The sequence below is a fragment of the Cervus canadensis genome, chromosome 26 (assembly GCF_019320065.1).
Source record: "Cervus canadensis isolate Bull #8, Minnesota chromosome 26, ASM1932006v1, whole genome shotgun sequence".
NCBI classification, from domain to species: domain Eukaryota; kingdom Metazoa; phylum Chordata; class Mammalia; order Artiodactyla; family Cervidae; genus Cervus; species Cervus canadensis.
This window is the reverse complement of record NC_057411.1, coordinates 51,000,426-51,020,159: the sequence shown is the minus strand read 5'-3', so window position 1 is coordinate 51,020,159 and position 19,734 is coordinate 51,000,426. Positions and strand designations below refer to the sequence as shown.

Sequence of the window (19,734 nt, the reverse complement as noted above, 5' to 3'; positions counted from 1 at the left end):
ATTGGCAGTACTGTTTCAGAGGACAGGGTTCTTATGGCTGAGAGCGGGGCACAGAGATCTCTCCGTCTTGGGGAGCCATCTCCAGCGTGGACTCTGTGTCCCTGATGGTGGTTGCCATCACCCATTATTACCGGGTTGAAGTTGCTCGTGTGGCCATTTTTTGGCTTGACTTGTAACTGAGCAGCAGGGGCAGGTCTCTGAGGAGCCTGTGGTTCCAGCAGGTTCGCATGTCCCTGGGGCCCTGAGGTGGGGCGCGCCCATGCATCACAGGAGGACCAGACCTTTGGGAAGGCTGCGGCTTCCGTGTGGAGAGGAGTGTTCCCTTGCCAGCAGCAGGGCTCTGACCTTGGGTATCCCCCTCCTGCCCCACTGGCTCTGCAGACTCCAGGGCATTGCCGATGTTGGATCATCGTTAAAAAGGATGGTTAAAGAATGTACTTTTAATGATTAAAAATGATTAAAGAATGTACTGTAATTGAATATAAGAGCTTTAGAGTGAATTTGAACTATCTACCATTTAATTTTGATATTTGATTGTAATGAATATTCTTTTCCTTCCCTTTTAAATGTTATAGGGAATGACCTGTATCTAGTTGGTAACTTCCTGCATACATATGTTTCTTTCTTAATGAGCAGGTTTTCAATTTAGTTGCTATTATAGTCTCCTTTGCCCCCAAATTGAACTTTTCGTTGCCCTTGAGATTTCTTTAGAATTGCTTTGCTGTTGTTTTTCAGTCGCCCAGTCGTGTCCGACCCTTCGCGGCCCCATGGACTGCATCGCGCCAGGCCTCCTTGTCCGTCACCGTCACTCTTAGAACCAGTAGTAGAATGTGTCTTCCGTGAACAGGTCTCTTGTGTTTTGTTGTAGGCTTTGATGGATTCCAATCTTCCGAGGTTGCAGCTAGAACTCTATAAGGAAATTAAAAAGGTGGGTTTTTTTGTTTTCATTATTGAAAAAAGTCTATTGATCCACTGTATTGAGTAACGTATGAAATTTTCTTTTATTTGATAAGTAAAAATGTTAGAAGGAAACAAATGCTGTTTGGTAAAGTAGATGCTATTGTCTTACTTCTCCTCAGAAAGTTGTTCTTCATTATTTATTAGATGAGATGGGAATTAAAATGGGAGTTTTTTTTTTTTTTTAAATGGGAGTTTTAAAAAAGAAAAAAAAAACCTTTATAATTTCGTCCCATTAAACCTTAAAATGTCAAAAAGCGATTGCACACTTAAACAGCCTTTTCTCTAAAAAGAGAGGCTAGCAGTGAGAAAGGCGCTTTTGTGCGTTGAGGTCGGTGACGCCTGCTGTCTGCGGCCCCTGTGTAACTCCGCTCTCCGCCCCCGCAGAACGGCGCCCCCCGGAGCCTGCGCGCTGCCCTGTGGAGGTTTGCTGAGCTGGCTCACCTGGTCCGGCCTCAGAAGTGCAGGTGAGGTGGGCGCTCAGGGTCATCGCGGTCACTGCTGCTGGGTCGGGGGGCCAGCTCCTGTGGACGCTCTTCCGTCTCGGCTCAAAAGCTGTTTCTCCGGAGGTCTCCCCCGACCCCGCTGGCTGAAGCCGCCCCCTCCTCCCGTCCCGCTGGCGTCCCTGCTCTCCGCTCAGAAACGCTCTCACACACTGGTTCGTTCTCTGCCCCACCCTCCCCGAGGGGCGCAGGGATGTGCCTCCCGGGACAGTGGGGGCGTCCCCGTCAGGCCCTGCTACAGCCCAGCCCGGCTGACGGTGTCTGCCCCGGGGCTTGCCGAGGAGATGCCTGTCAGGTGGTCGAAGAGTGCGTGTGCCCTCACTGTTGCTCACTGTAGGGATTATAGAAAACTATGTCTTTGTCCGTTACATGGGTTAAAAATGCGAAGTGTGAAGACAGTTTTGACTGATTGAAACAGTTGTGTTTTTTTCTTTAATTCATTACTCTATTTTGATTGGAGGATAATTTCCTTACAATGTTGCAGTGGTTTTTGCCACACGTCAACATGCATCACCCACGGGTGCACATGTGTCCCGCATCCTGAAGCCCCCTCCCGCCTCCCTCCCCGCCCATCTCTTGGGTTGTCCCCGAGCCCCGGCTCTGAGCGCCCTGCTTCACACATCGAACTTGCACTGGTCATCTGTTTCACACAGGGTCATATACATGTTCCAGTGCTGTTCTCTCCAATCATCCCACCCTCGCCTTCTCCCATGTAGTCCAAAAGTCTGTTCTTTACATCTGTGTCTCTCTTTCTTAATGGATTGGAAACCAAAAGAAGGACCACAGTTTCAACTCCTTTCTCGTCTCCGTGACCGGCAAGACGTGCTGACGTCCATGGATGCCTTGGCTCTGTCCCTGCGGAACTGGTGGAATGGCAGAAACCCTCCCCTTTGACACCAAACAATGATCGGTTCCACGGGGTCTGAGTGTGAGAAGAATCTTACACAACAGTGGACATACAGTCATTAGGGAAATTTCTCTATATAACCTTATTCCTTTACTATCCTTAGTTTGAAAACTTCTTGTTAATATATGTATGAAGCAACACATCCCAGGTTTTCCACATAGAAGCCAAGGTGACCTTACAAACTATGATTGGGTCATGGCATTCCCTTACTTGAACTTGTCACTCGTTTCCCACGGCTGTTCAGATAAGTCCAGACTCCGTACAAGGCCCTGGGAGATCTGGCCCCAGAGCCCCCGTCACCTCAGACGCTGTTGGCTCACTGGCCTGCCTTGCCTTCTCTGAAAAGTCGAGCATGTGTTCCTTCTGACGTCTGGCATGTTCTTCCCTTGGGTCATCACTTGGAAGGCCCGTCTCCCTCCCAGTCCCAGGGGTGCCCCTGGTTGTTGCTTGTCTCCGCCTCTAGAGGACGCCCCTGTCTGCACCCGGTTTGTCCCGTGGCTTCGGCTTGTCTGTCCTGCGACTGCTCCTCTCCAGGCCCGCGCTGTCTGCTGCTGTCTCAAGGGCCGGGGCTTCTCACTAAGGCCTTATTCAGTGTGACTGCTTGGAAAAAAACTATGCAATCCTACCTATTCAGGAAAGCTTTATTCTCATTTCTTAGTGTTTTCTTACATTAACTGTTACTTTCTAATTTAAAATCTGACTGTTTTAATAGCTATCATACTTTACTGCAGAGAATTTTTAAAATAAGCTATTGATTCATCTGCATTGAGTCTTGCCTCTGAGGTTTGTTTATTTTCCAGGAAGGACTCTTGCATATAAAAACTGGCTTTTCCCTAACAGGTACTGGACTGATTGCTCGTGTTTCTCCTTGAGGTGGACCTGGAAGAGTAACTGGTGTCCCTCCCCCACGCAGGCCGTACTTGGTGAACCTGCTGCCTTGCCTGACGCGCACGAGCAAGAGACCCGAGGAATCTGTTCAGGAGACGCTGGCCGCGGCGGTCCCTAAAATTATGGCTGCTTTTGGCAACTTTGCGAACGACAATGAGATTAAGGTATGAGTGTTGCCTCAAGTCACAAGCGTGTGAATGAGTCTTAGTGGGAGTCGCGCTTTTGCACAGACAGGCATTTGAGAGTGCGTCATAATTTGGATTATAATCTTTTGATTTCTTGAAGGCACACAAAGAGCCTCTTTCCCCTTCTGCCTTCTTACTGTGGGGTGGAAAGCTGAACAGGAAGACAGTTTAGAGAAGCAGAAGGCATTTTGCCAAAGCAGACTGGTTTCGGTGTCCAGGATTGACTGCCTAGCCTGACTGAGGCCAAGCGGTGGTCCCTGAACTGCAGGCGGAGCAGGCACTCCGACGACGTCCTCTGGCTGTGAGTGCCCGCGGCCGGGGCACCACTCAGCTTCCTGCTTGCTCTTGCCCCAGCCCGCAGTCCTCATGCCCTCTCTCGAGTCCTGCTCATGGTGTCCTGGCACAGGCTCTGAGGATTACCAAGAGTCTTGACCTTCTGCTTTCAGTGGGTCAGTCCTGTGTCAGAGCTTCTCTCGGTGTTTCCCTCTCTATTTCTAAATAACATGCTTACATTGCAGGGTTTGGATTTTTTATTTATTTATCTTACAGTGGAGAAGATGAGTTTAGCTCTAACCCTTCTTCCATCTTTTTACCACAGTGATGTAAATATTCGGCGTGCACGTTATTATGTCTACGTAATAGTCACAGCTAGTCCTGTTCTGTGCTGTGGTTATTTTCTTTGTATAACGTTTTGGTGTTTCTGGAGTCAGTGGTTGCCTCTTTTCCATCTGCTTGTTACTCTCTGGCGATGTGCACCTGTCACGCCTTCTGCTGGCGCTGTGGGCATGTCTCAGTGCGCTCCTGCACACGATGGCTGGTTGACCGGACCTGGCTTCTGCTCTGGCCGTCGTGGGTTCTCCAGCTGCCGCTCCAGCCTGGTAGGGCTCCTTGGGTCTGTCCTACAGTCTGTCTTGGCTCCCCCACCAGAGGCCTGCTTCCTGGCTGCCGGGTCCCCGTGTCTCTAGGCTCACTGCTGGAGAGGGGCTGTGCGGAGAGTCTCACTGGTCAGAAGGCAGACTTTTCCTCGGTTTCTGTCTTCTGTCTGTGCTGGCATCTGTCCTCCGCTCTGCGGGAGATGGGGAGCGGCGCCCACGTCCCGAGCCGTCTAGGCGGGAGGGGGCCGTGGTAGTCTGCCCAGGAGCAGCCGTCTGTCCCCACGCCCAGGCCACGCCCACGGGCCTCTGGCGCCCCCACACCCGAGTCCCCCCCGTCGAGCTCTGTGGCTGAGCTTGCTTTGGGCGGCGGCTTTCAGTCCTTCTCCCCAGCTCCTAGAAAGGCTTGTGTGGGAGCTCCTTCCTGTGGGCCCCTGGGCACTCAGTTCCCTCTTGTTTGCCGTCTGGCTTCCACGTTTGTGAACGCTTCTAGTCTGCCATTGTCCCCGTCCTGTTCTTCTCATACGTGTAAGTTTATGCTTTTGACACCTTGCGCCCAGGTTTCTGTGGGGTGTCTGGGCGGTAGAGGTCCACGTGTCTGATCCAGCGTGTTTGATCAGAAGCCTCCTGACGGGAGCCCTGTTGTGTTAAGTATGGAGACTCTCGAGCTTTTCTTTGATGGATGTGGAATGAAGACAGCATGTGGATCACACGTGACTCCTCGACTAGGGGTCACAAAGCGAGCCTGTCCTTGCGGCCACTGCCCAGGTCTGGACGTGCAGTAGTGGTGACACCAGGAGCCTCTGCCAGGCTCGCCCCGTCTCCATTCCCTCCTTCCTCCCCAGGGCTGATCACACTGACTTGGCATCTAATGCCGGAGCGTCTGTCTTTAAGTTGTAGCCGTGGAGAACCTTACGGTATGTGAGTGTGTAAGTTACGGTATGTAAGTCACAGCTGTGGAGGACCTCATGGTGTGTGAGTGTGTAAGTTACAGTATGTAAGTCGTATCCGTGGAGAACCTCATGGTGTGTGAGTGTGTAAGTTACGGTATGTAAGGCGTATCCATGGAGAACCTCATGGTGTGTGGGTGTGTAAGTTACGGTATGTAAGGCGTAGCCGTGGAGGACCTTGTGGTGTGTGAGTGTGTAAGTTATGGTATGTAAGGCGTAGCCGTGGAGGACCTCATGGTGTGTGAGTGTGTAAGTTACAGTATGTAAGTCATAGCCGTGGAGGACCTCGTGTGTGCATGTGTAAGTCACGGTATGTAAGGTGTGGCCGTGGAGGACCTCGTGGTGTGTGCGTGTGTAAGTCACAGTATGTAAGGCGTGGCCGTGGAGGACCTCGTGGTGTGTGAGTGTGTAAGTTACAGTATGTAAGTCACAGCCGTGGAGGACCTCGTGTGTGCGTAAGTCACGGTATGTAAGACGTGGCCGTGGAGGACCTCGTGGTGTGTGAGTGCATAAGTTACGATGTGTAAGTCTCAGCCGTGGAGGACCTCGTGGTGTGTGTGTGTGTAAGTTACGGTATGTAAGGCGTGTCCATGGAGGACCTCGTGTGTGCGTGTGTAAGTCACGGTATGTGAGGCGTGGTGGCCGTGGAGGACCTCGTGGTGTGTGAGTGTGTAAGTTACAGTATGTAAGTCACAGCCGTGGAGGACCTCGTGTGTGCGTAAGTCACGGTATGTAAGACGTGGCCGTGGAGGACCTCGTGGTGTGTGAGTGCGTAAGTTACGATGTGTAAGTCTCAGCCGTGGAGGACCTCGTGGTGTGTGAGTGTGTAAGTTACAGTATGTAAGGCGTGTCCATGGAGAACCTCGTGTGTGCGTGTGTAACTCACGGTGTGTAAGTCTCAGCCGTGGAGGACCTCGTGTGTGCGTGTGTAGGTCACGGTGTGTAAGGCGTGGCTGTGGAGGACCTCGCGGCATGTGAGTGTGTAAGTTATGGTGTGTAAGGCGTGGCCGTGGAGGACCTCGCGGCGTGTGCTCTTCCCGTCTGGTCTCCTCTGCGCGGCTCGTGCTTGTGGGAGGCTCGCCCTTCGCCGTGTGACTCACTAGATCTTTTGCCGTTTTGGAGCTGCGTGGTGTTCCCTTGGATGAGCGTGCCGTCGCCGTCCTTTCATTGCAGCTGGCCCCTGGACCGGGGGCCGTCTGAAGTGCTGGGTCACGAATGCTGCTCCATGCCGTGCTCATGTGGGTCTCTTGGAGCTGGGGTGTGACACCTGGAGCCGCAGTTGTTGGGTGTGAGTGTGGATCTTTGCCCTCCGGCAGACACCGCAAAGAGCTGTGCCGAGCGCTGTGCCGGCTCTTAGCGCGCTGTCGGTGGCGCGGGCCGTCCGGGAGCACCCCGTCCTCAGCGGGCTGGAGCGGCACCCTCAGCCCTTTGCGGTGACGTGACTTGCTGAGTCCATTCTGCTGTCGCCTTTGGTTGAATTTCTGTTTCCATTCCCTGAAGCGCTCTTGACTCTAAAATGGGATGGTTTTTGTGTCTCTTTCCTTTTGAAGTGCTCTTAAATACATGTTCTGTCTGTGTTTAGAAAGTGGGGCCGCCTTACCCTTCTGTCTAGTACGCTTCCTCCTCCTCATGAGAAGAGCTTTAAGAACGGTGCCGGGACCTCCTGCCAGACGCCTTTACAAGGCTTTCTCAGCACTGTGGGATTTGGACCCAAGAACGCCCCCTGGAGCTCGCAGAGTCAATTTTATTATTATTCCAAACTTCAGGTTCCATGTGGGCTGACTCATCATAGTGCTGTGTAGTTTTCATTCTGCTTAGAAGTTTGGACTAGTCAGAATGAGTCTTGACTTACAGTTTCAATGCTGATGTGTGTGTATGATCTCACCAAAAGGAGTTCTTTAAGATGCTGTTTGGAGCTAAGAGTTTGTCAGAAATCAGTAGAGCTTTCTCTCCAGGTGTCATCTCTGGGGAGAAACTGTTGGCCGCGACCTCCTGGGGGTGCCGTGTGCCGGGGTCCTCTGACCCTCCTGTCTCTGGCTCCCGAGCTCTAATCTTGACTTCCCAGAGTGCCATTGAGCCCTGAGAGCCAGTTAGTGCTAGCCGCACCGTCAGGGAGAAGCTCGCTGAAGTTGCTGCTCGTTTGCCGGCGGCCAGACCTCCCCGGGCGGCGTCCCCTTGCCTCTGAGTGCTCAGCCGCGCTCCGCACGCGCCCAGCAGCATCAGGGCCAGACCACTGCTCCGAATGACGGGCAGGCGCCCTCCGGTGGCGTGGTCGCCAAGCTCCTGCAGCCGCCCTGTCACCCCTTTGCATTCCTTGGATGTTTTTGTGAAGACCCTAATGGCCGTCCTTAGAACTATAGCACTGTGTCCTTTGGAGGCACGGGAACAACGTCGTCTTCTCTGGTTCCTTAGGAAGATAAGTGTGAGTGTGTGGTCTCAGTTCAGCCATGTTGCACGTTTCCAGACCTGAGAGTGTCTCTTAGTGTCTTTAGCAGCAAGTTGACAAGCTGTTGTTTAGGCATTCTCCTTCTGGACTTCATTATTTGTTGATTTTTTTTTTTAATTCCGTTTATTTTACACAGCACTACTCACTGACTGACCCTGGGCTTCCCACGTGGCTCAGTGGTAAAGAATCTGCCTGCAAAGCAGGAGACATGAGTTTGATCCCTGGGTCGGGAGAATTCCATGGACAGAGGAGCCTGGCGGGCTACAGTCCATGGGGTTGCAAAGAGTCGGACACAACTGAGCAACTAAACAACAATAAAAACTCACTGATCCTGGCCACAGACCTTGTGGAGACACGTTTTGTAGAAATGAAGGCTTTCGCTCTCCTGTAGGGAGGTAGATGCTGAGCAGGGCCCTCTTTGCAGTTCATAAGGAAGTGAAGAGTCTGCACACACATGTAGTGGACCGCTCTGAGGTGTCCTGCACTTGAGGTGCTCCCATTCAGCTCTGGGAAAGTCTCAGGTGGTTAATGCTTTATACTCCGCGAGAATTTGGAGCAGGTCGTGCTTTTCTGAAATATGTGCTGAGTTTCCCAGGAGCCTCATCTTCTGCCCACTTGGGTTTGGCCTCCTCAGGTTCTGTTGAAGGCTTTCATCGCAAACCTGAAGTCCAACTCCCCGACGGCGCGGCGGACGGCGGCGGGCTCGGCGGTCAGCATCTGCCAGCACTCCAGGAGGGCGCAGTACTTCTACAGCTGGCTGCTCAGCGTGCTCCTAGGTGAGGCCCGGCCGGCCAGTGCCTCGCCCCGGGGGCGGGGGCCCCGGCACATCCCCGAGATAGGCCTTTGGAATTCTTTCCCGTCAGGCAGCCCCTCTTCAGCTTCTTGACGGGGCCCTTCAGCCTGGCCGACGGGGAAGTGTGCAGGCCTGCCCTCGGGGGCGGTGTGAGGCCTGGGGAAGCCTCTCCCCGCCCTCCTCCCTGGGGCAGCAGTGTGGACGCGGCCTGGCCCACCAAGAGTGGGCACGGCGGGAGCCTTCCCGGGACTGGCCCTGCAGGCCGCACACAGCACGGCCTCTGTGGGGGACCTGGGTGTGGGAGCCCGAGCCTCAGGGCCGACTGGACGGCTGTAGGCCTGCTGACCAGGCCTCCTGCCCTGGGGCGGCGGTGGGAATCCGTCCCGGCGAGTGGCGCGGGGAGCGCCTGGACAGTGGATGCGATAGAGCTGCCTGGCTCCCGCTCGCTGTGCGGGGCCTCGCTGAGCCGAGGGGTCAGTGTTCCCCCTCAGCGGCACCCCTGGGCCTCCGCTCTCGACTGTGTGCTTTTCTGTAGTGACCTGCGCCGTCTGTACCCCCGGCCGCAGGGCGCCGCGTGGGCCTCTGCCTGTTAGCAGAGGGAGCCGCGAGTTCGCTGTGACTCAGTCTCGCCGCTGCTCTGTAGGTTTGCTGGCCCCCGTGGAGGGGGAGCACCCCACCCTCCTGATCCTCGGCGTCCTGCTCGCGCTAAGGTACTTGGTGCCCCTGCTGCAGCAGCAGGTCAAGGACACGAGCCTGAGAGGCAGCTTCGGGGTGACGCGGAAGGAGATGGAGGTCTCTCCCTCGACGGAGCAGCTCGTCCAGGTAGGCACCCCCGGGCGTCACTCCCGTGCCTGTGCAGACAGGAGCAGCATTCAGAAACTCAGCCCCTTTGGAAGAGGAGCTGCAGAACGGAGAACCGAGGGTTACAGGTGCGCCCTCCGGAGTGGACCTGCTGCTCAGACCCCAGGTCGTGGCTCCAGGTCCTTGAGCTCTGTGTGGGGAGACAGCGCGGTAAAACGAAGGTGTCCTCACAGGGTTTCCAAGGCGCCCACATAAGCCCCTTTGAAACAAATCCCAGCCCTTGTGTTATTTCACCCGGGGCGTTTCACATGGATCCCTGTAGATGAGGACTCTGTTTCTAATTTTAAGGACAATGCCATTGTCACACCTGAAGAAAAGAACGTTTTCTTAGCATCAAATTCCTGCGCATCCCTGTTACTTTGTTCTTCTGCTCTTTGGAACCAGCATCCAAATGACGTTGGCTGTTAAGGATGTCAGTCTCATTGATCTCTTGGTCCCCTTCCACGCCTAGTTTCTCTTAGAGTTCGTCTTTTGAGGAATCAGATCATCAGTCTTGTGGAACTCCTGGCAATGTTATTTTTATTACTTGACTCTCCACTCTGTAAATTAGCAGCCCTCTTTGTCATCTGTATTTCCTGTAAGCCAGTAACTGGAGTAAGAGGCTTGTCAGAGTCAGTGTGTATTTTATAACACCCATAATATCTGAGTTCAGTACTACCTAGACAGTATTTTAACATAAATATTATTGGGGCCGCATACTGAGAATTTTTTTCTGATTTTTTTTTTTTTTTAAAGAGACTTCTTAGTCAAACGTTTGGAGACCACTGGCCTAGTGGGGGACGCACGCAGGCGTTCCCTAACTGGCATGGTGGGAGGCCTGGTGCTCTGCAGAGGGCCTGGTGTGGGGGGTGGGCAGGCCGCTGACAGCTGATGCTTCGGGGGTGGTAGGCTTCGACAGGGACACAAAGTTGGGAGAAGAGAGTTTTTCAGACTGTAGCCTTCGCCAGGTTCTTGAAGTGAGAGACAGAGTGTGTGGGCAAGGGAGAGCTGGGTGTGCAAAGGTGTCCGGCTGTCAGGTCGGTTGGGTGCTGGGGGAAGATGCGGTGAGAGGCATGTGGAAAACCGCGCGGAGCTAGGAGAACAGCAGTCCTGGGAGGTTGAGGGAAGGGCTGTGGGAGGTGGTGTTTCATTAATTACCAACTTCCTTAATAGTTACATTTCTTCAACGTGATTAAACGCTCTGGCACCTTGTCGCATTAGCAAGCTAGATGAGATTATTTCTCAAACATGTCTAATCTGTATTCTTTTGACTAATGGCCATTTTGAGTTAAATTATTTTGATTAAGAACTTCAACTCAGCTAAGGTAGTTTGGCTAGATATATTTAAATAGAATTTAAAGTAATCCTGGGCCTGGCTAAACTGTAAAGCAAGTCTGGGCAAAACACAGGTATTTCTAGTATGCAAGAATTCATTTTGCTTTTAATGTATGCTTTTATTCTTTTTGTGTATGCTTAAAAAAATATTTATTTGAAGATACATTCTAGCAAAATGAGAAATAGATGCAAAACACCCGAAGCCCTGAAGCCCGGGAAACACAGCTAACCAGGAATGTGGTGGAAGCACTTCTGAGATGACCATGTGCAGTGGGCCAGTCAGATTCTTCATAGAGACAGGAGGTCCAAGGAGCTCCCTGCGCCCATTGTCATGACCAAGAGCTGCCACAAGGGAAGGTGCATGTGTGTGTGTGTTAGGAGGGAAAACCAGGGAGATGGAGCAGAGAAAACTGTTACCCGGTTTTGAAGCAAATTGTTGACTGATTTTAAGCAAGTATGAGACTATAATAAAAGAATCCACTTAACTGTTATCCTTGGGACATTCTCTTTCAAGTGACACAGCACTGCTGATAGTGAAACAGTTCTTTCTTCTTGGGTCCGGTCACAGCAATAGGCTTTGCAGGGGATGGTGTTCAGTCGGTCAGTCATGTCCGACTCTTTGTGACCCCACGGATTTTACAGCATATGCCAGGCTTCCCTGGCCTTCACTGTCTCCTGCAGTTTGCTCACTCATGTCCATTGAGTTGGTGAGACCATCCAACCATATCGTCCTCTGTCATCCCCGTCTCCTCCTGCCTTCAGTCTTTCTCAGCTTCAGGGTCTTTTCTAAAGAGTCAGCTCTTTGCCTCAGGTGGCCAAAGTATTGGAGCTTCAGCATCAATCCTTCCAATGAATATTCAGGACTGATTTCCTTGAGGACTGACTGGTTTGATCTCTCTGATGTCCAAGCGACTCTCAAGAGTCTTCTCCAGCACCACAATTCAAAAGCATCAATTGTTCATGAATGAGGTTAATGTGCGCATTTGACATCCATACTGGTTTTTTAATTCAGTATTTAGACTCAGCATCTAGGCAAAGCACGTGTGATTTCAGAAGTTATATCTTAGTGCATACATGCAGCCCTTAGTAAGATGAGAGCACTGCCTGCTTCAGAATCTGGGAGGAGGCAGATGAGGCCAGGGAGTGTAGGGTGTGCGTTTCCTCCATCTGTGGAGTGAGAAGTCAGGAGAGTCTCTGCTCAGAGCAGATGGGTCAGAATTCATGGCTTGAGCTTGTGAGCTGATTCCATAGGGCAGGGGGTCAAGGGCCAACTACCCAGCTCGTAGCAGGAGAGCAGCCACAGACAGTACCCGCAGGCTGTGTTCAGGAAAACTGTGCGCAGAACAGCTGGTGGGCCAGGTTTGCCCGTGGACTGTGGTTCCCAGACCTGTGGCCTAGAGTTGGGAGGTGCCCGTCAGAAGAAGTAGAAACAGGTGAGTCAAAGTAGCCACCTTTGAGACTCACCTTACACAGTGCTATACTGTCATTATAAAAAATATGTATTACTTCTCTGATGTCACAGGTAGGGCGGCCCAACTTAGCAAATAAAGGTAGAGGGCACCAGTTACTTAAATTTCAGGTAAATCACCAGTAACCTTGTTGGGTACGTAGGCCGGAAATCTCAGGCGCTCAGTTATACTTCAGAATTCTTTGTTTATCTGAAATTTGCGTTTAACTGGGCACTCTGTGTATTATCTGGCACCTCTAATGAAGGAGAAAGGGGTAAATCCATTATGTTCATATAATGTGACGCAGGGTAAAGTGTGGTGTGAAGCCTTTAAAGGCTTTGGAAACCCTTAGTGCACTCTGGCCAGCGCGGCTTGCTTGTTGTGTGTGTCTGAGGAGCTGTGCGCACGGTGTGTTTTGGACTTGATTCTCCTTTCCTGGTCCCCAGTGTAGGGAGATGGAGCCCTCCATTACCATGCTTCTCTTGTGGAAGTGGTCTGCTTATTTTTAAGGAATTACTATAACTGAAAAAAGCCCCGGGACTTTAGAAAACCATGGAAGCGAATCGTTACATTGGTAGAAGAGAGAGAGAAGTTTTTAGCGGGAGAAGGCATACATTTTCACAACAAAAGACAAAAGCAAAAAACCTGGAGGCTGGGACACATTATCAAGGCCATGGCTGGCGGTAACGCGGTGCTCCTGTTCCTAGGTGTATGAGCTGACCTTGCACTACACCCAACACCAGGACCACAACGTCGTGACCGGGGCCCTGGAGCTGCTGCAGCAGCTCCTCCGAACCCCGCCGCCGGAGCTCCTGCGCGCGCTGACCACAGCGGGCGGCATCCGGCAGCTCGCCGCCGCCAAGGATGAGCCCGGGGGCCGCAGTCGGAGCGGGAGCATCGTGGAGCTGATAGGTAGGGCTTCGGATGGCCATTCTGGAGTCCACTTGGCCGTGACTCTGGCCCTGGTGCTGGTGAGCCACAGGCGGCCCAGTTGCTCACGACACTCACGATGCAGATGTCATCCTTACTCCTGCACCCGGGAACTGGGGGTGCGGGCGGGTGAGGTGAGGCCAGCACGGGCACCCGGCCTCCTGACCCGGACTCGGCCGCCTCCACGTGGCGGTTCATCTGTCGGAAAGCGAGAGCGCTGGTGCGGTTTGCCCATGACGGACCCTGGGGTCTCCCTGGGGCCCTCGAGGCCTTTGCTGTCCTCTGGGCCCTGCTCTGCGGTCCCAGCTGGCTCTCGGAAGCCCTCCGTCCCTCCTCCACGGCCCCTCCCCCCCCCTTGGCTGTTTTTCCCTGTGCTGTTGGGTACTACGGGGCCCTGATCCCGCCACATGCTGCTGCTGCAGACCCCCCTACTTGACTCGGAGTTGCCCCTGGGGAGCTGGAAGTCAGGCGTCCCCGAGTGGCAGCCTCTGGAACCGGGTCTGGCGCAGCGGAGGCTTCTGGGCCTCTGTGGACTGGCCGCACCAGGCCCTGCAGGTGGGGTCTGCTCAGTGCAGTGTGGGCAAGAGTGGTCTTCACCGTTAGCAGAGACCAGGGAGGCTGCGGCGTCCGCCCGCTGCCTCGTGTGGTCACGGTGTCTGCCTGGGCCCCACGGAGAAACTGTCGCTGTGCCTGTCCTCCGGGCTGTGTCCTGAGCAGCCCTTCCCCGTGGGTGCAGGCCTGACGAATGATCGCTGTCCAGTGATCTGATTTCTGATGACTGTGTCTGATGAAAATGTCTGTTTGATTATTGGTTGACCAAATAATCTGGGTTTTCTGATGTTTTTAGTTTGGCTTTTTAAATGTACTTTGAGCTCTTCTGACATTCTAGGTCATATCTTTAGAACTGTATTTTTTGAGTGCTAGTGTAATTTTCAAGTTATTGCAATTAAAATTATGCAGTTTTTATGTTACAGGATGGTGGTTAAACCCCACCTGTAGAAATAACATTCCTGTATTTTCTAAAGTTGAATCAAGCTTGAAGATTTTTTAATTGTGTCTGGATTTCAGCTGCTTGGTACTGCACTTTCATCTGTCATTTTCTGTGACTTACAGCTGGAGGGGGTTCTTCATGCAGCCCTGTCCTTTCAAGAAAACAAAAAGGTGATTATTTCAGAAATGATTGTTATTTTCAATCTTCCTGCTTTTTTTAGTATTTCTCTGATGCAGTTGGCTATGCCTGTACCTCTTCTCAGCAAGGTGACTGTGTGTATAAATGCAGCTGAAATCTGATAACCAGGCCCGAATAGTGCTATTGGGTGGTTTCAGAAAGTTACTTGTTGATCAGAATTGGTTTATTGTAAATTTCTCTTTTTTTGAGGGGGGCGAGGGGCAGCCTGCACCATGTGACTTCTGGGACCAGGGGTTGACCCTGGGCTGGCAATGAGACCACTGAGTCCTCACCACCAGACCTCCAGGGAATTCCCTGTCATAAATTTCTCATGCTTTAGGTGAGGGGTCAGCAGGCGTTTTCTGTGAAGGGCCAGGTGGTGGCCCGTGGAGTCCTTTTTGTGCAGGGCTGCAGCTCTGTCCTGTGGCAGGAAGGCAGGCACGGACAGCGCCAAGCTAACGGCACAGCTGCCTTCCAGCACAGCTTTATTTAGTTGCCAACTCCTGCTCCAGGGGATGTTCTGTTTATAAAGGCAGCTCATCATCCCAAAGAAACCTGCTTAGTATTAGTCAGGGATAATGTTTGGTTAATTATTTGGTTAACTTGGGCCTGGTTGTCATTTTTCAGCCATATTTACCTTTGTACATACCCAACTTTTCTGATATAATTATTTTTATTTAATCAAATTTCTTCTGACATGGTCTGAAAGTTTTGGTACACATCATTGCTTGCAGCACCAATTATTTTCTTCTTCCGCTCTAGATTTCCATAGGAAACTATTGATGTTTTCTGTTTTGAAATCCTAAAAGACTTTTCCTTTTTTTAAAATTGACACAGCCTTTAAAAGATAAAAACTAATCTTTTACATATGCTAATTTTTTGTGTGTCTTGAGTTTAGTGTTTAATTGAGAGAGTCTAATGCCTAATAATATTATTTGTAGTGTTGAATGGGTCTTAATAGGAATAATATTCTATTCCTGGCTGGATTAAGTAAACGTTTCCTAGAATACTTAGAATTAACCATATTTGGATCATCATATGGAGAAGGAAATGGCACCCCACTCCAGTATTCTTGCCTGGAGAATCCCCATGGACAGAGGAGCCTGGTGGGCTACAGTCCATGGGGTCGCATCTAGTCAGACATGACTGAGGTGGCTTTGCATGCATGCATGCATGGATCATCATGGTGTGGGATCCTTTCAAGTTTGAGATTTTGGTGAAAACCCTGAGATTGCTTGAAAGCGGAAAGGCTTCTGTCAGAAGCTTGTGTTTCTCTCCTTGCATGGGGAGGAGACTTCAGGCGTGTGACTAGATTTCCCTGGCACTCGCCTCGTTTCTTGGTCTCTTTCTGATGATGAGGCGATGACAGATTCTGGTTGAGATGTTTTTTGTTTTTTGGGGGCTGGAACGTGGAATTTGTGCTCAAGCTCTTGTTTTATTTTTTGAGTGTTTTGTTGTTTTCATTTAGAGCTGCAGTTGTCATACTTTCCTATCATAGCTTCAGGTGAGATCTGCCAGAACATAAGAGACAGGAACATTGTTGTTGGATGTCAGATCGGGGTGAGAGTGGGGGGCGTGGCCTGGCCTTGCCCCCTCGTGGGGAGAACTCCTTGGAACAGACTTGCAGACTGCTGTTTCCAAGGACGAAGGCTGCTTTCGTTAACTCTGAATTCACAGGTTGGAGTGTTATTTGCTTTCTCAAGGTAAATCACTTGCTCTATAATAAAGGGCTGTGTTATTTAGTAGATAAGCCAAGTTGCTGTGTTAGTTTCATCTAGATCTTGAGTTTCCTTTGCTTCTTCCTGGATGGGAGGAGGGCTTTAAAGTCACATCAGTGTAGATTTATGGCAGTTATCACACCTGTGACTTCCTCATTGAAGAGGAGTGAAGTTAGAAATTGGAACTTGCCAGTAATTATTTTGATAATGTCATTTAATGGCATTTGTATGTAAAGTAACCATAAAGATAAAATGATCCCACTTAAATCATGTTAAGACTTTTGTTTTCTTTTTTCCTTGTTGTAATTTGGAACTCATTAACTGTAAAATGTATTTTTAGAATTTTGCTAAAGATGAAATACTATTCCATCCTCCCAGATCATACAGTACTTGAGTACTGGTTATCAGCAGTAGAAATCCAGCAAGTTAACTGATAATAAAAGTGACTTTTTGTTGGAGATGTGACATGAATATCCTGGCAGCTAATAGAATGGGTTCTAGCTATAACTTGATATATTTAATATTAAATAGTAACAAATTATTTAACATTGACAGTAGTCTTAAGTCAATTAGTATTGATTATTAAAATACTTTGTGGTACAGATTGAGAATTACTGCTTTTAACTTTTTCATACAGGTTTATTGATTTTAATAATACTCTAAATAGGACATCTGTGCATTTTGTGTTAGCACTCTAGAGGAATAAAGAAACATGTATATGATGACAGGCTGAGAGCTGGAATTAAATGTGCTCGTGGTTTTCCTCTTGGAATGTCCTTCTGTTTGGTTTTCAAAGCTCTTCCTGTAGCAAGCTCAGGTCTCTCGCTGCGTCCTTCCCTAGGGAAAGTGCTCTTTGGAGAAGCAGCACCCCTGGAGGATGACTCGGAGTCCAGGTCGGAGGGCAGCAGCCCCGCCTTCTCAGGTAGCGTGTCCCCCTTGCTCCCCTCCGCTGATCCCCCGCACCTCAGTGGGTCCTGCTCCTCGGAGGCAGCCGTGAAGCCAGCTTGCTCAGATGCTGGATAATTGAGGCTTCTTTCATAGTGTTTACTTTGACACACTACCTGTGTGTTTTCTTGGATCAGATATTTGCTATTTTCCTGTATAGGATGTTTTCCTATATCAAATATATGCTATTTTCAAGCTGTTTTAAAATTAGGTTTATACTCCCTGGGTGTAAGTCTTTTTGAGAAGGGAATGGTGGGTAAAGTATCTCATGAATTGCATGGGTTGTAAAGAGGAAGATGGGATTAAAAATTATCTGAGGATCTGAGCCAGGAAGAAATGGAAAATAATAACAAACCAGTTATCAGTATTGACAGTGAATCAATAATAGCTCTCAACCAGCAAAGTCCATGATCAGGTGGCTTCATAGGTGAATTCTCCCAAACATTTAGAGAAGTGTTGACACCCGTCCTTCTGAAACTGTTCCAAAAAATTGCATGGAAGGAACACTTCCAAACTCATTCTGTGAAGCCACCATCCCCCGAAACTGAAACAAGACAAAGCTACAGTGAAGATACAGTAACGAGAGTTTCAGGCCAGTATCGCTGATGGACACGGATGCAGTCAGTCAGGCTCATCCCGGGGTGCGGAGGCTTCTCAGTGTCCACAAATCAGTCAGTGAGACAGACTATAGTCACACATGGAAAAAATGAAAACCATTTGAGAGTGGTTTGGTCTGTATAACCCTAGCCAAATGAATATTTTTAGATAACTGAAAATAAGGCTGAAAATACAGGGAAAGAAAGTCAGAATACTTTTCATTGGTGATTATTTACTTACTGGTTTATTCTACGAAATAGAACCCCATGGACAGTAAGTAGCCTGCCAGGCTCCTCTGTCCATGGGGATTCTCTAGGCAAGAATACTGGAGTGGGTTGCCATGCCCTCCTCTGGGGAAATCTTCCCAACCCAGGGGTTAAACCCAGGTCTTCCACGTTGCAGGCTGATTCTTTACCATCTGAGCTGCCAGGGAAGCCCAAGAACACTGGAGTGGGTAGATTTTTTAAATTACAAAAATAAAGTTAAAACATTAAAAAAAAGTTACAGCTATCCATGAGCCCCAGTGCTGACTGACCTCCTGGCCTCCAGGAGTGACACAGCTCACAGCTTGGTGTGGGTTCTTATGTAGGGTGGTGCTTTTTAAATGGGAGTTAAAGACTAGGGAAATGTGAAACTTGATGATACAGGGGAGTGGGACCGGCTGAGGGGTCGTGAACAGGGTCTGGGAAGATGGAAAGCCCACGTTTCGGAGCGCCACTTGCTCCGAGCTTTTGTGAGCACCCTGCCTGTACCCCAGCCAGGCTGCCAGGAAGTCACCAGAATCTCCATGCCGCTCCGCCCTCAGGACGGAGCAGCCGCTTGAGAGCTGGAGGTAGTTTGACAAACGTTGCTTGTCAAACTTGAGAGTTGGCAGTGAAATGCCACTTGGGAATATTCATAGCATTTAAAAATATCTACTCATGATCCTTATTTTATCAGTATAGTGATAGAGTAAAAGATAAGTAAGTAATACAGTCAAAATGTTTGAAGAATGCACTGTTTGTCTTGCTTTTGAAATTGACTAGTTATGTTTTCACTGTATTTAAGGACGTTTTACAGTTAAAACAGGTGCTGACAGTGAATTTGGGGGTATTCTACAAGTATATGGTTCCCCGTTGCATTTTCTTGCTGACCCTTTGAAGAGTGAATGTTCCTCTGTCTGCAGCCTCAGTCAAGGGTGAGGTCGGAGGTGAGCTGGCTGCCTCTTCTGGGGTCTCCACCCCCGGCTCCACCAGCTCAGCGGCCGACTCTGCGGGTCATGACATCATCACCGAGCAGCCCCGGTCGCAGCACACGCTTCAGACGGACTCAGTGGATCTGGCCGCCTGTGACTTGACGAGCACCGCCACCGACGGGGACGAGGAGGACATCCTGAGCCACAGCTCCAGCCAGATGAGCGCTGTCCCTTCCGACCCCGCCATGGACCTGAACGACGGGACCCAGGCCTCCTCGCCCATCAGCGACAGCTCCCAGACCACCACCGAGGGGCCGGATTCAGCCGTGACCCCTTCCGACAGTTCTGAAATTGTAAGTGGTCAGAGGGACAACTCGGTTTCTGCAGAGGCGCCTTCCCTGGGGCCCCAGACCTGGACCCTCCTGCCTGTTCATTCCATCCCTCTGACATGTGAATAGCAGTGTAGAGGTCCCCAGCTCAGATCCTAAATCGGCAGCTCAGCCCCGTCGGAGATCTTCCCAGAAGGAGACGGCCAGGCGTCCTTTGTGTTGAACACGGAGGTCAAAAGTTAGGTCAGTTGATGAGTGCCATCAAGTGCATTTGAAATTTTTAACACCTTTTTGGGCACAGGGTAAGTCATTATTGTGAAGATCCTTAATGAACCTGTTATTAACAGATCTGCAGTCTTAATGCAGTATGACTAATAAGAGTAATACTGTGCATTATTTTAGTACTTTCTGACTTTTCAAGAACCCTGACTACGTAGTCCGTCTTCTAGAGCATGTCTCTGGGTACCTCTCGTCCCTGAGTTAGTGGACATGAAGCCCTCTGGAGTGGTCTGAGGTTTGGTGCAGGCGTAAACTGAGTTTTACAGCCCAGTTTTATATAATCAATTTCTGCTGGCAGTTGTTTTGCTACTACTGAATGTGTTCTATTTATTAAGAATTTTTTCTTAAACAGTAGTGAATGCAGAAGCTTTGAGAAACACGTCATGAAGCACTGGCAGCTGTCCAGTGGTCACGTGGATGTGGTTTCTGATGGCCCAGTGGGTTTCCACTGTCTCGCTTGGAGGAGTGGG

At 50.3% G+C, this 19,734-nt stretch overlaps 1 protein-coding gene across 4 annotated transcripts in view; it reads left to right on the top strand.

Moving 5' to 3' along the window:
• Positions 1-19,734, top strand: part of HTT (huntingtin) — a 122,800-nt gene that overhangs the window by 23,649 nt on the left and 79,417 nt on the right. For 2 of the 4 annotated variants that reach the window (XM_043448495.1, XM_043448499.1), the window contains exons 4-12: positions 869-928; positions 1,345-1,424; positions 3,281-3,419; positions 8,343-8,484; positions 9,145-9,323; positions 12,832-13,036; positions 14,168-14,215; positions 16,782-16,862; positions 18,648-19,009. In XM_043448495.1, coding sequence (XP_043304430.1) covers positions 869-928; positions 1,345-1,424; positions 3,281-3,419; positions 8,343-8,484; positions 9,145-9,323; positions 12,832-13,036; positions 14,168-14,215; positions 16,782-16,862; positions 18,648-19,009 — 1,296 coding nt within the window. The remainder of the gene's footprint in view (positions 1-868; positions 929-1,344; positions 1,425-3,280; positions 3,420-8,342; positions 8,485-9,144; positions 9,324-12,831; positions 13,037-14,167; positions 14,216-16,781; positions 16,863-18,647; positions 19,010-19,734) is intronic. The other 2 variants (XM_043448496.1, XM_043448497.1) reach the window with 2 other exon arrangements.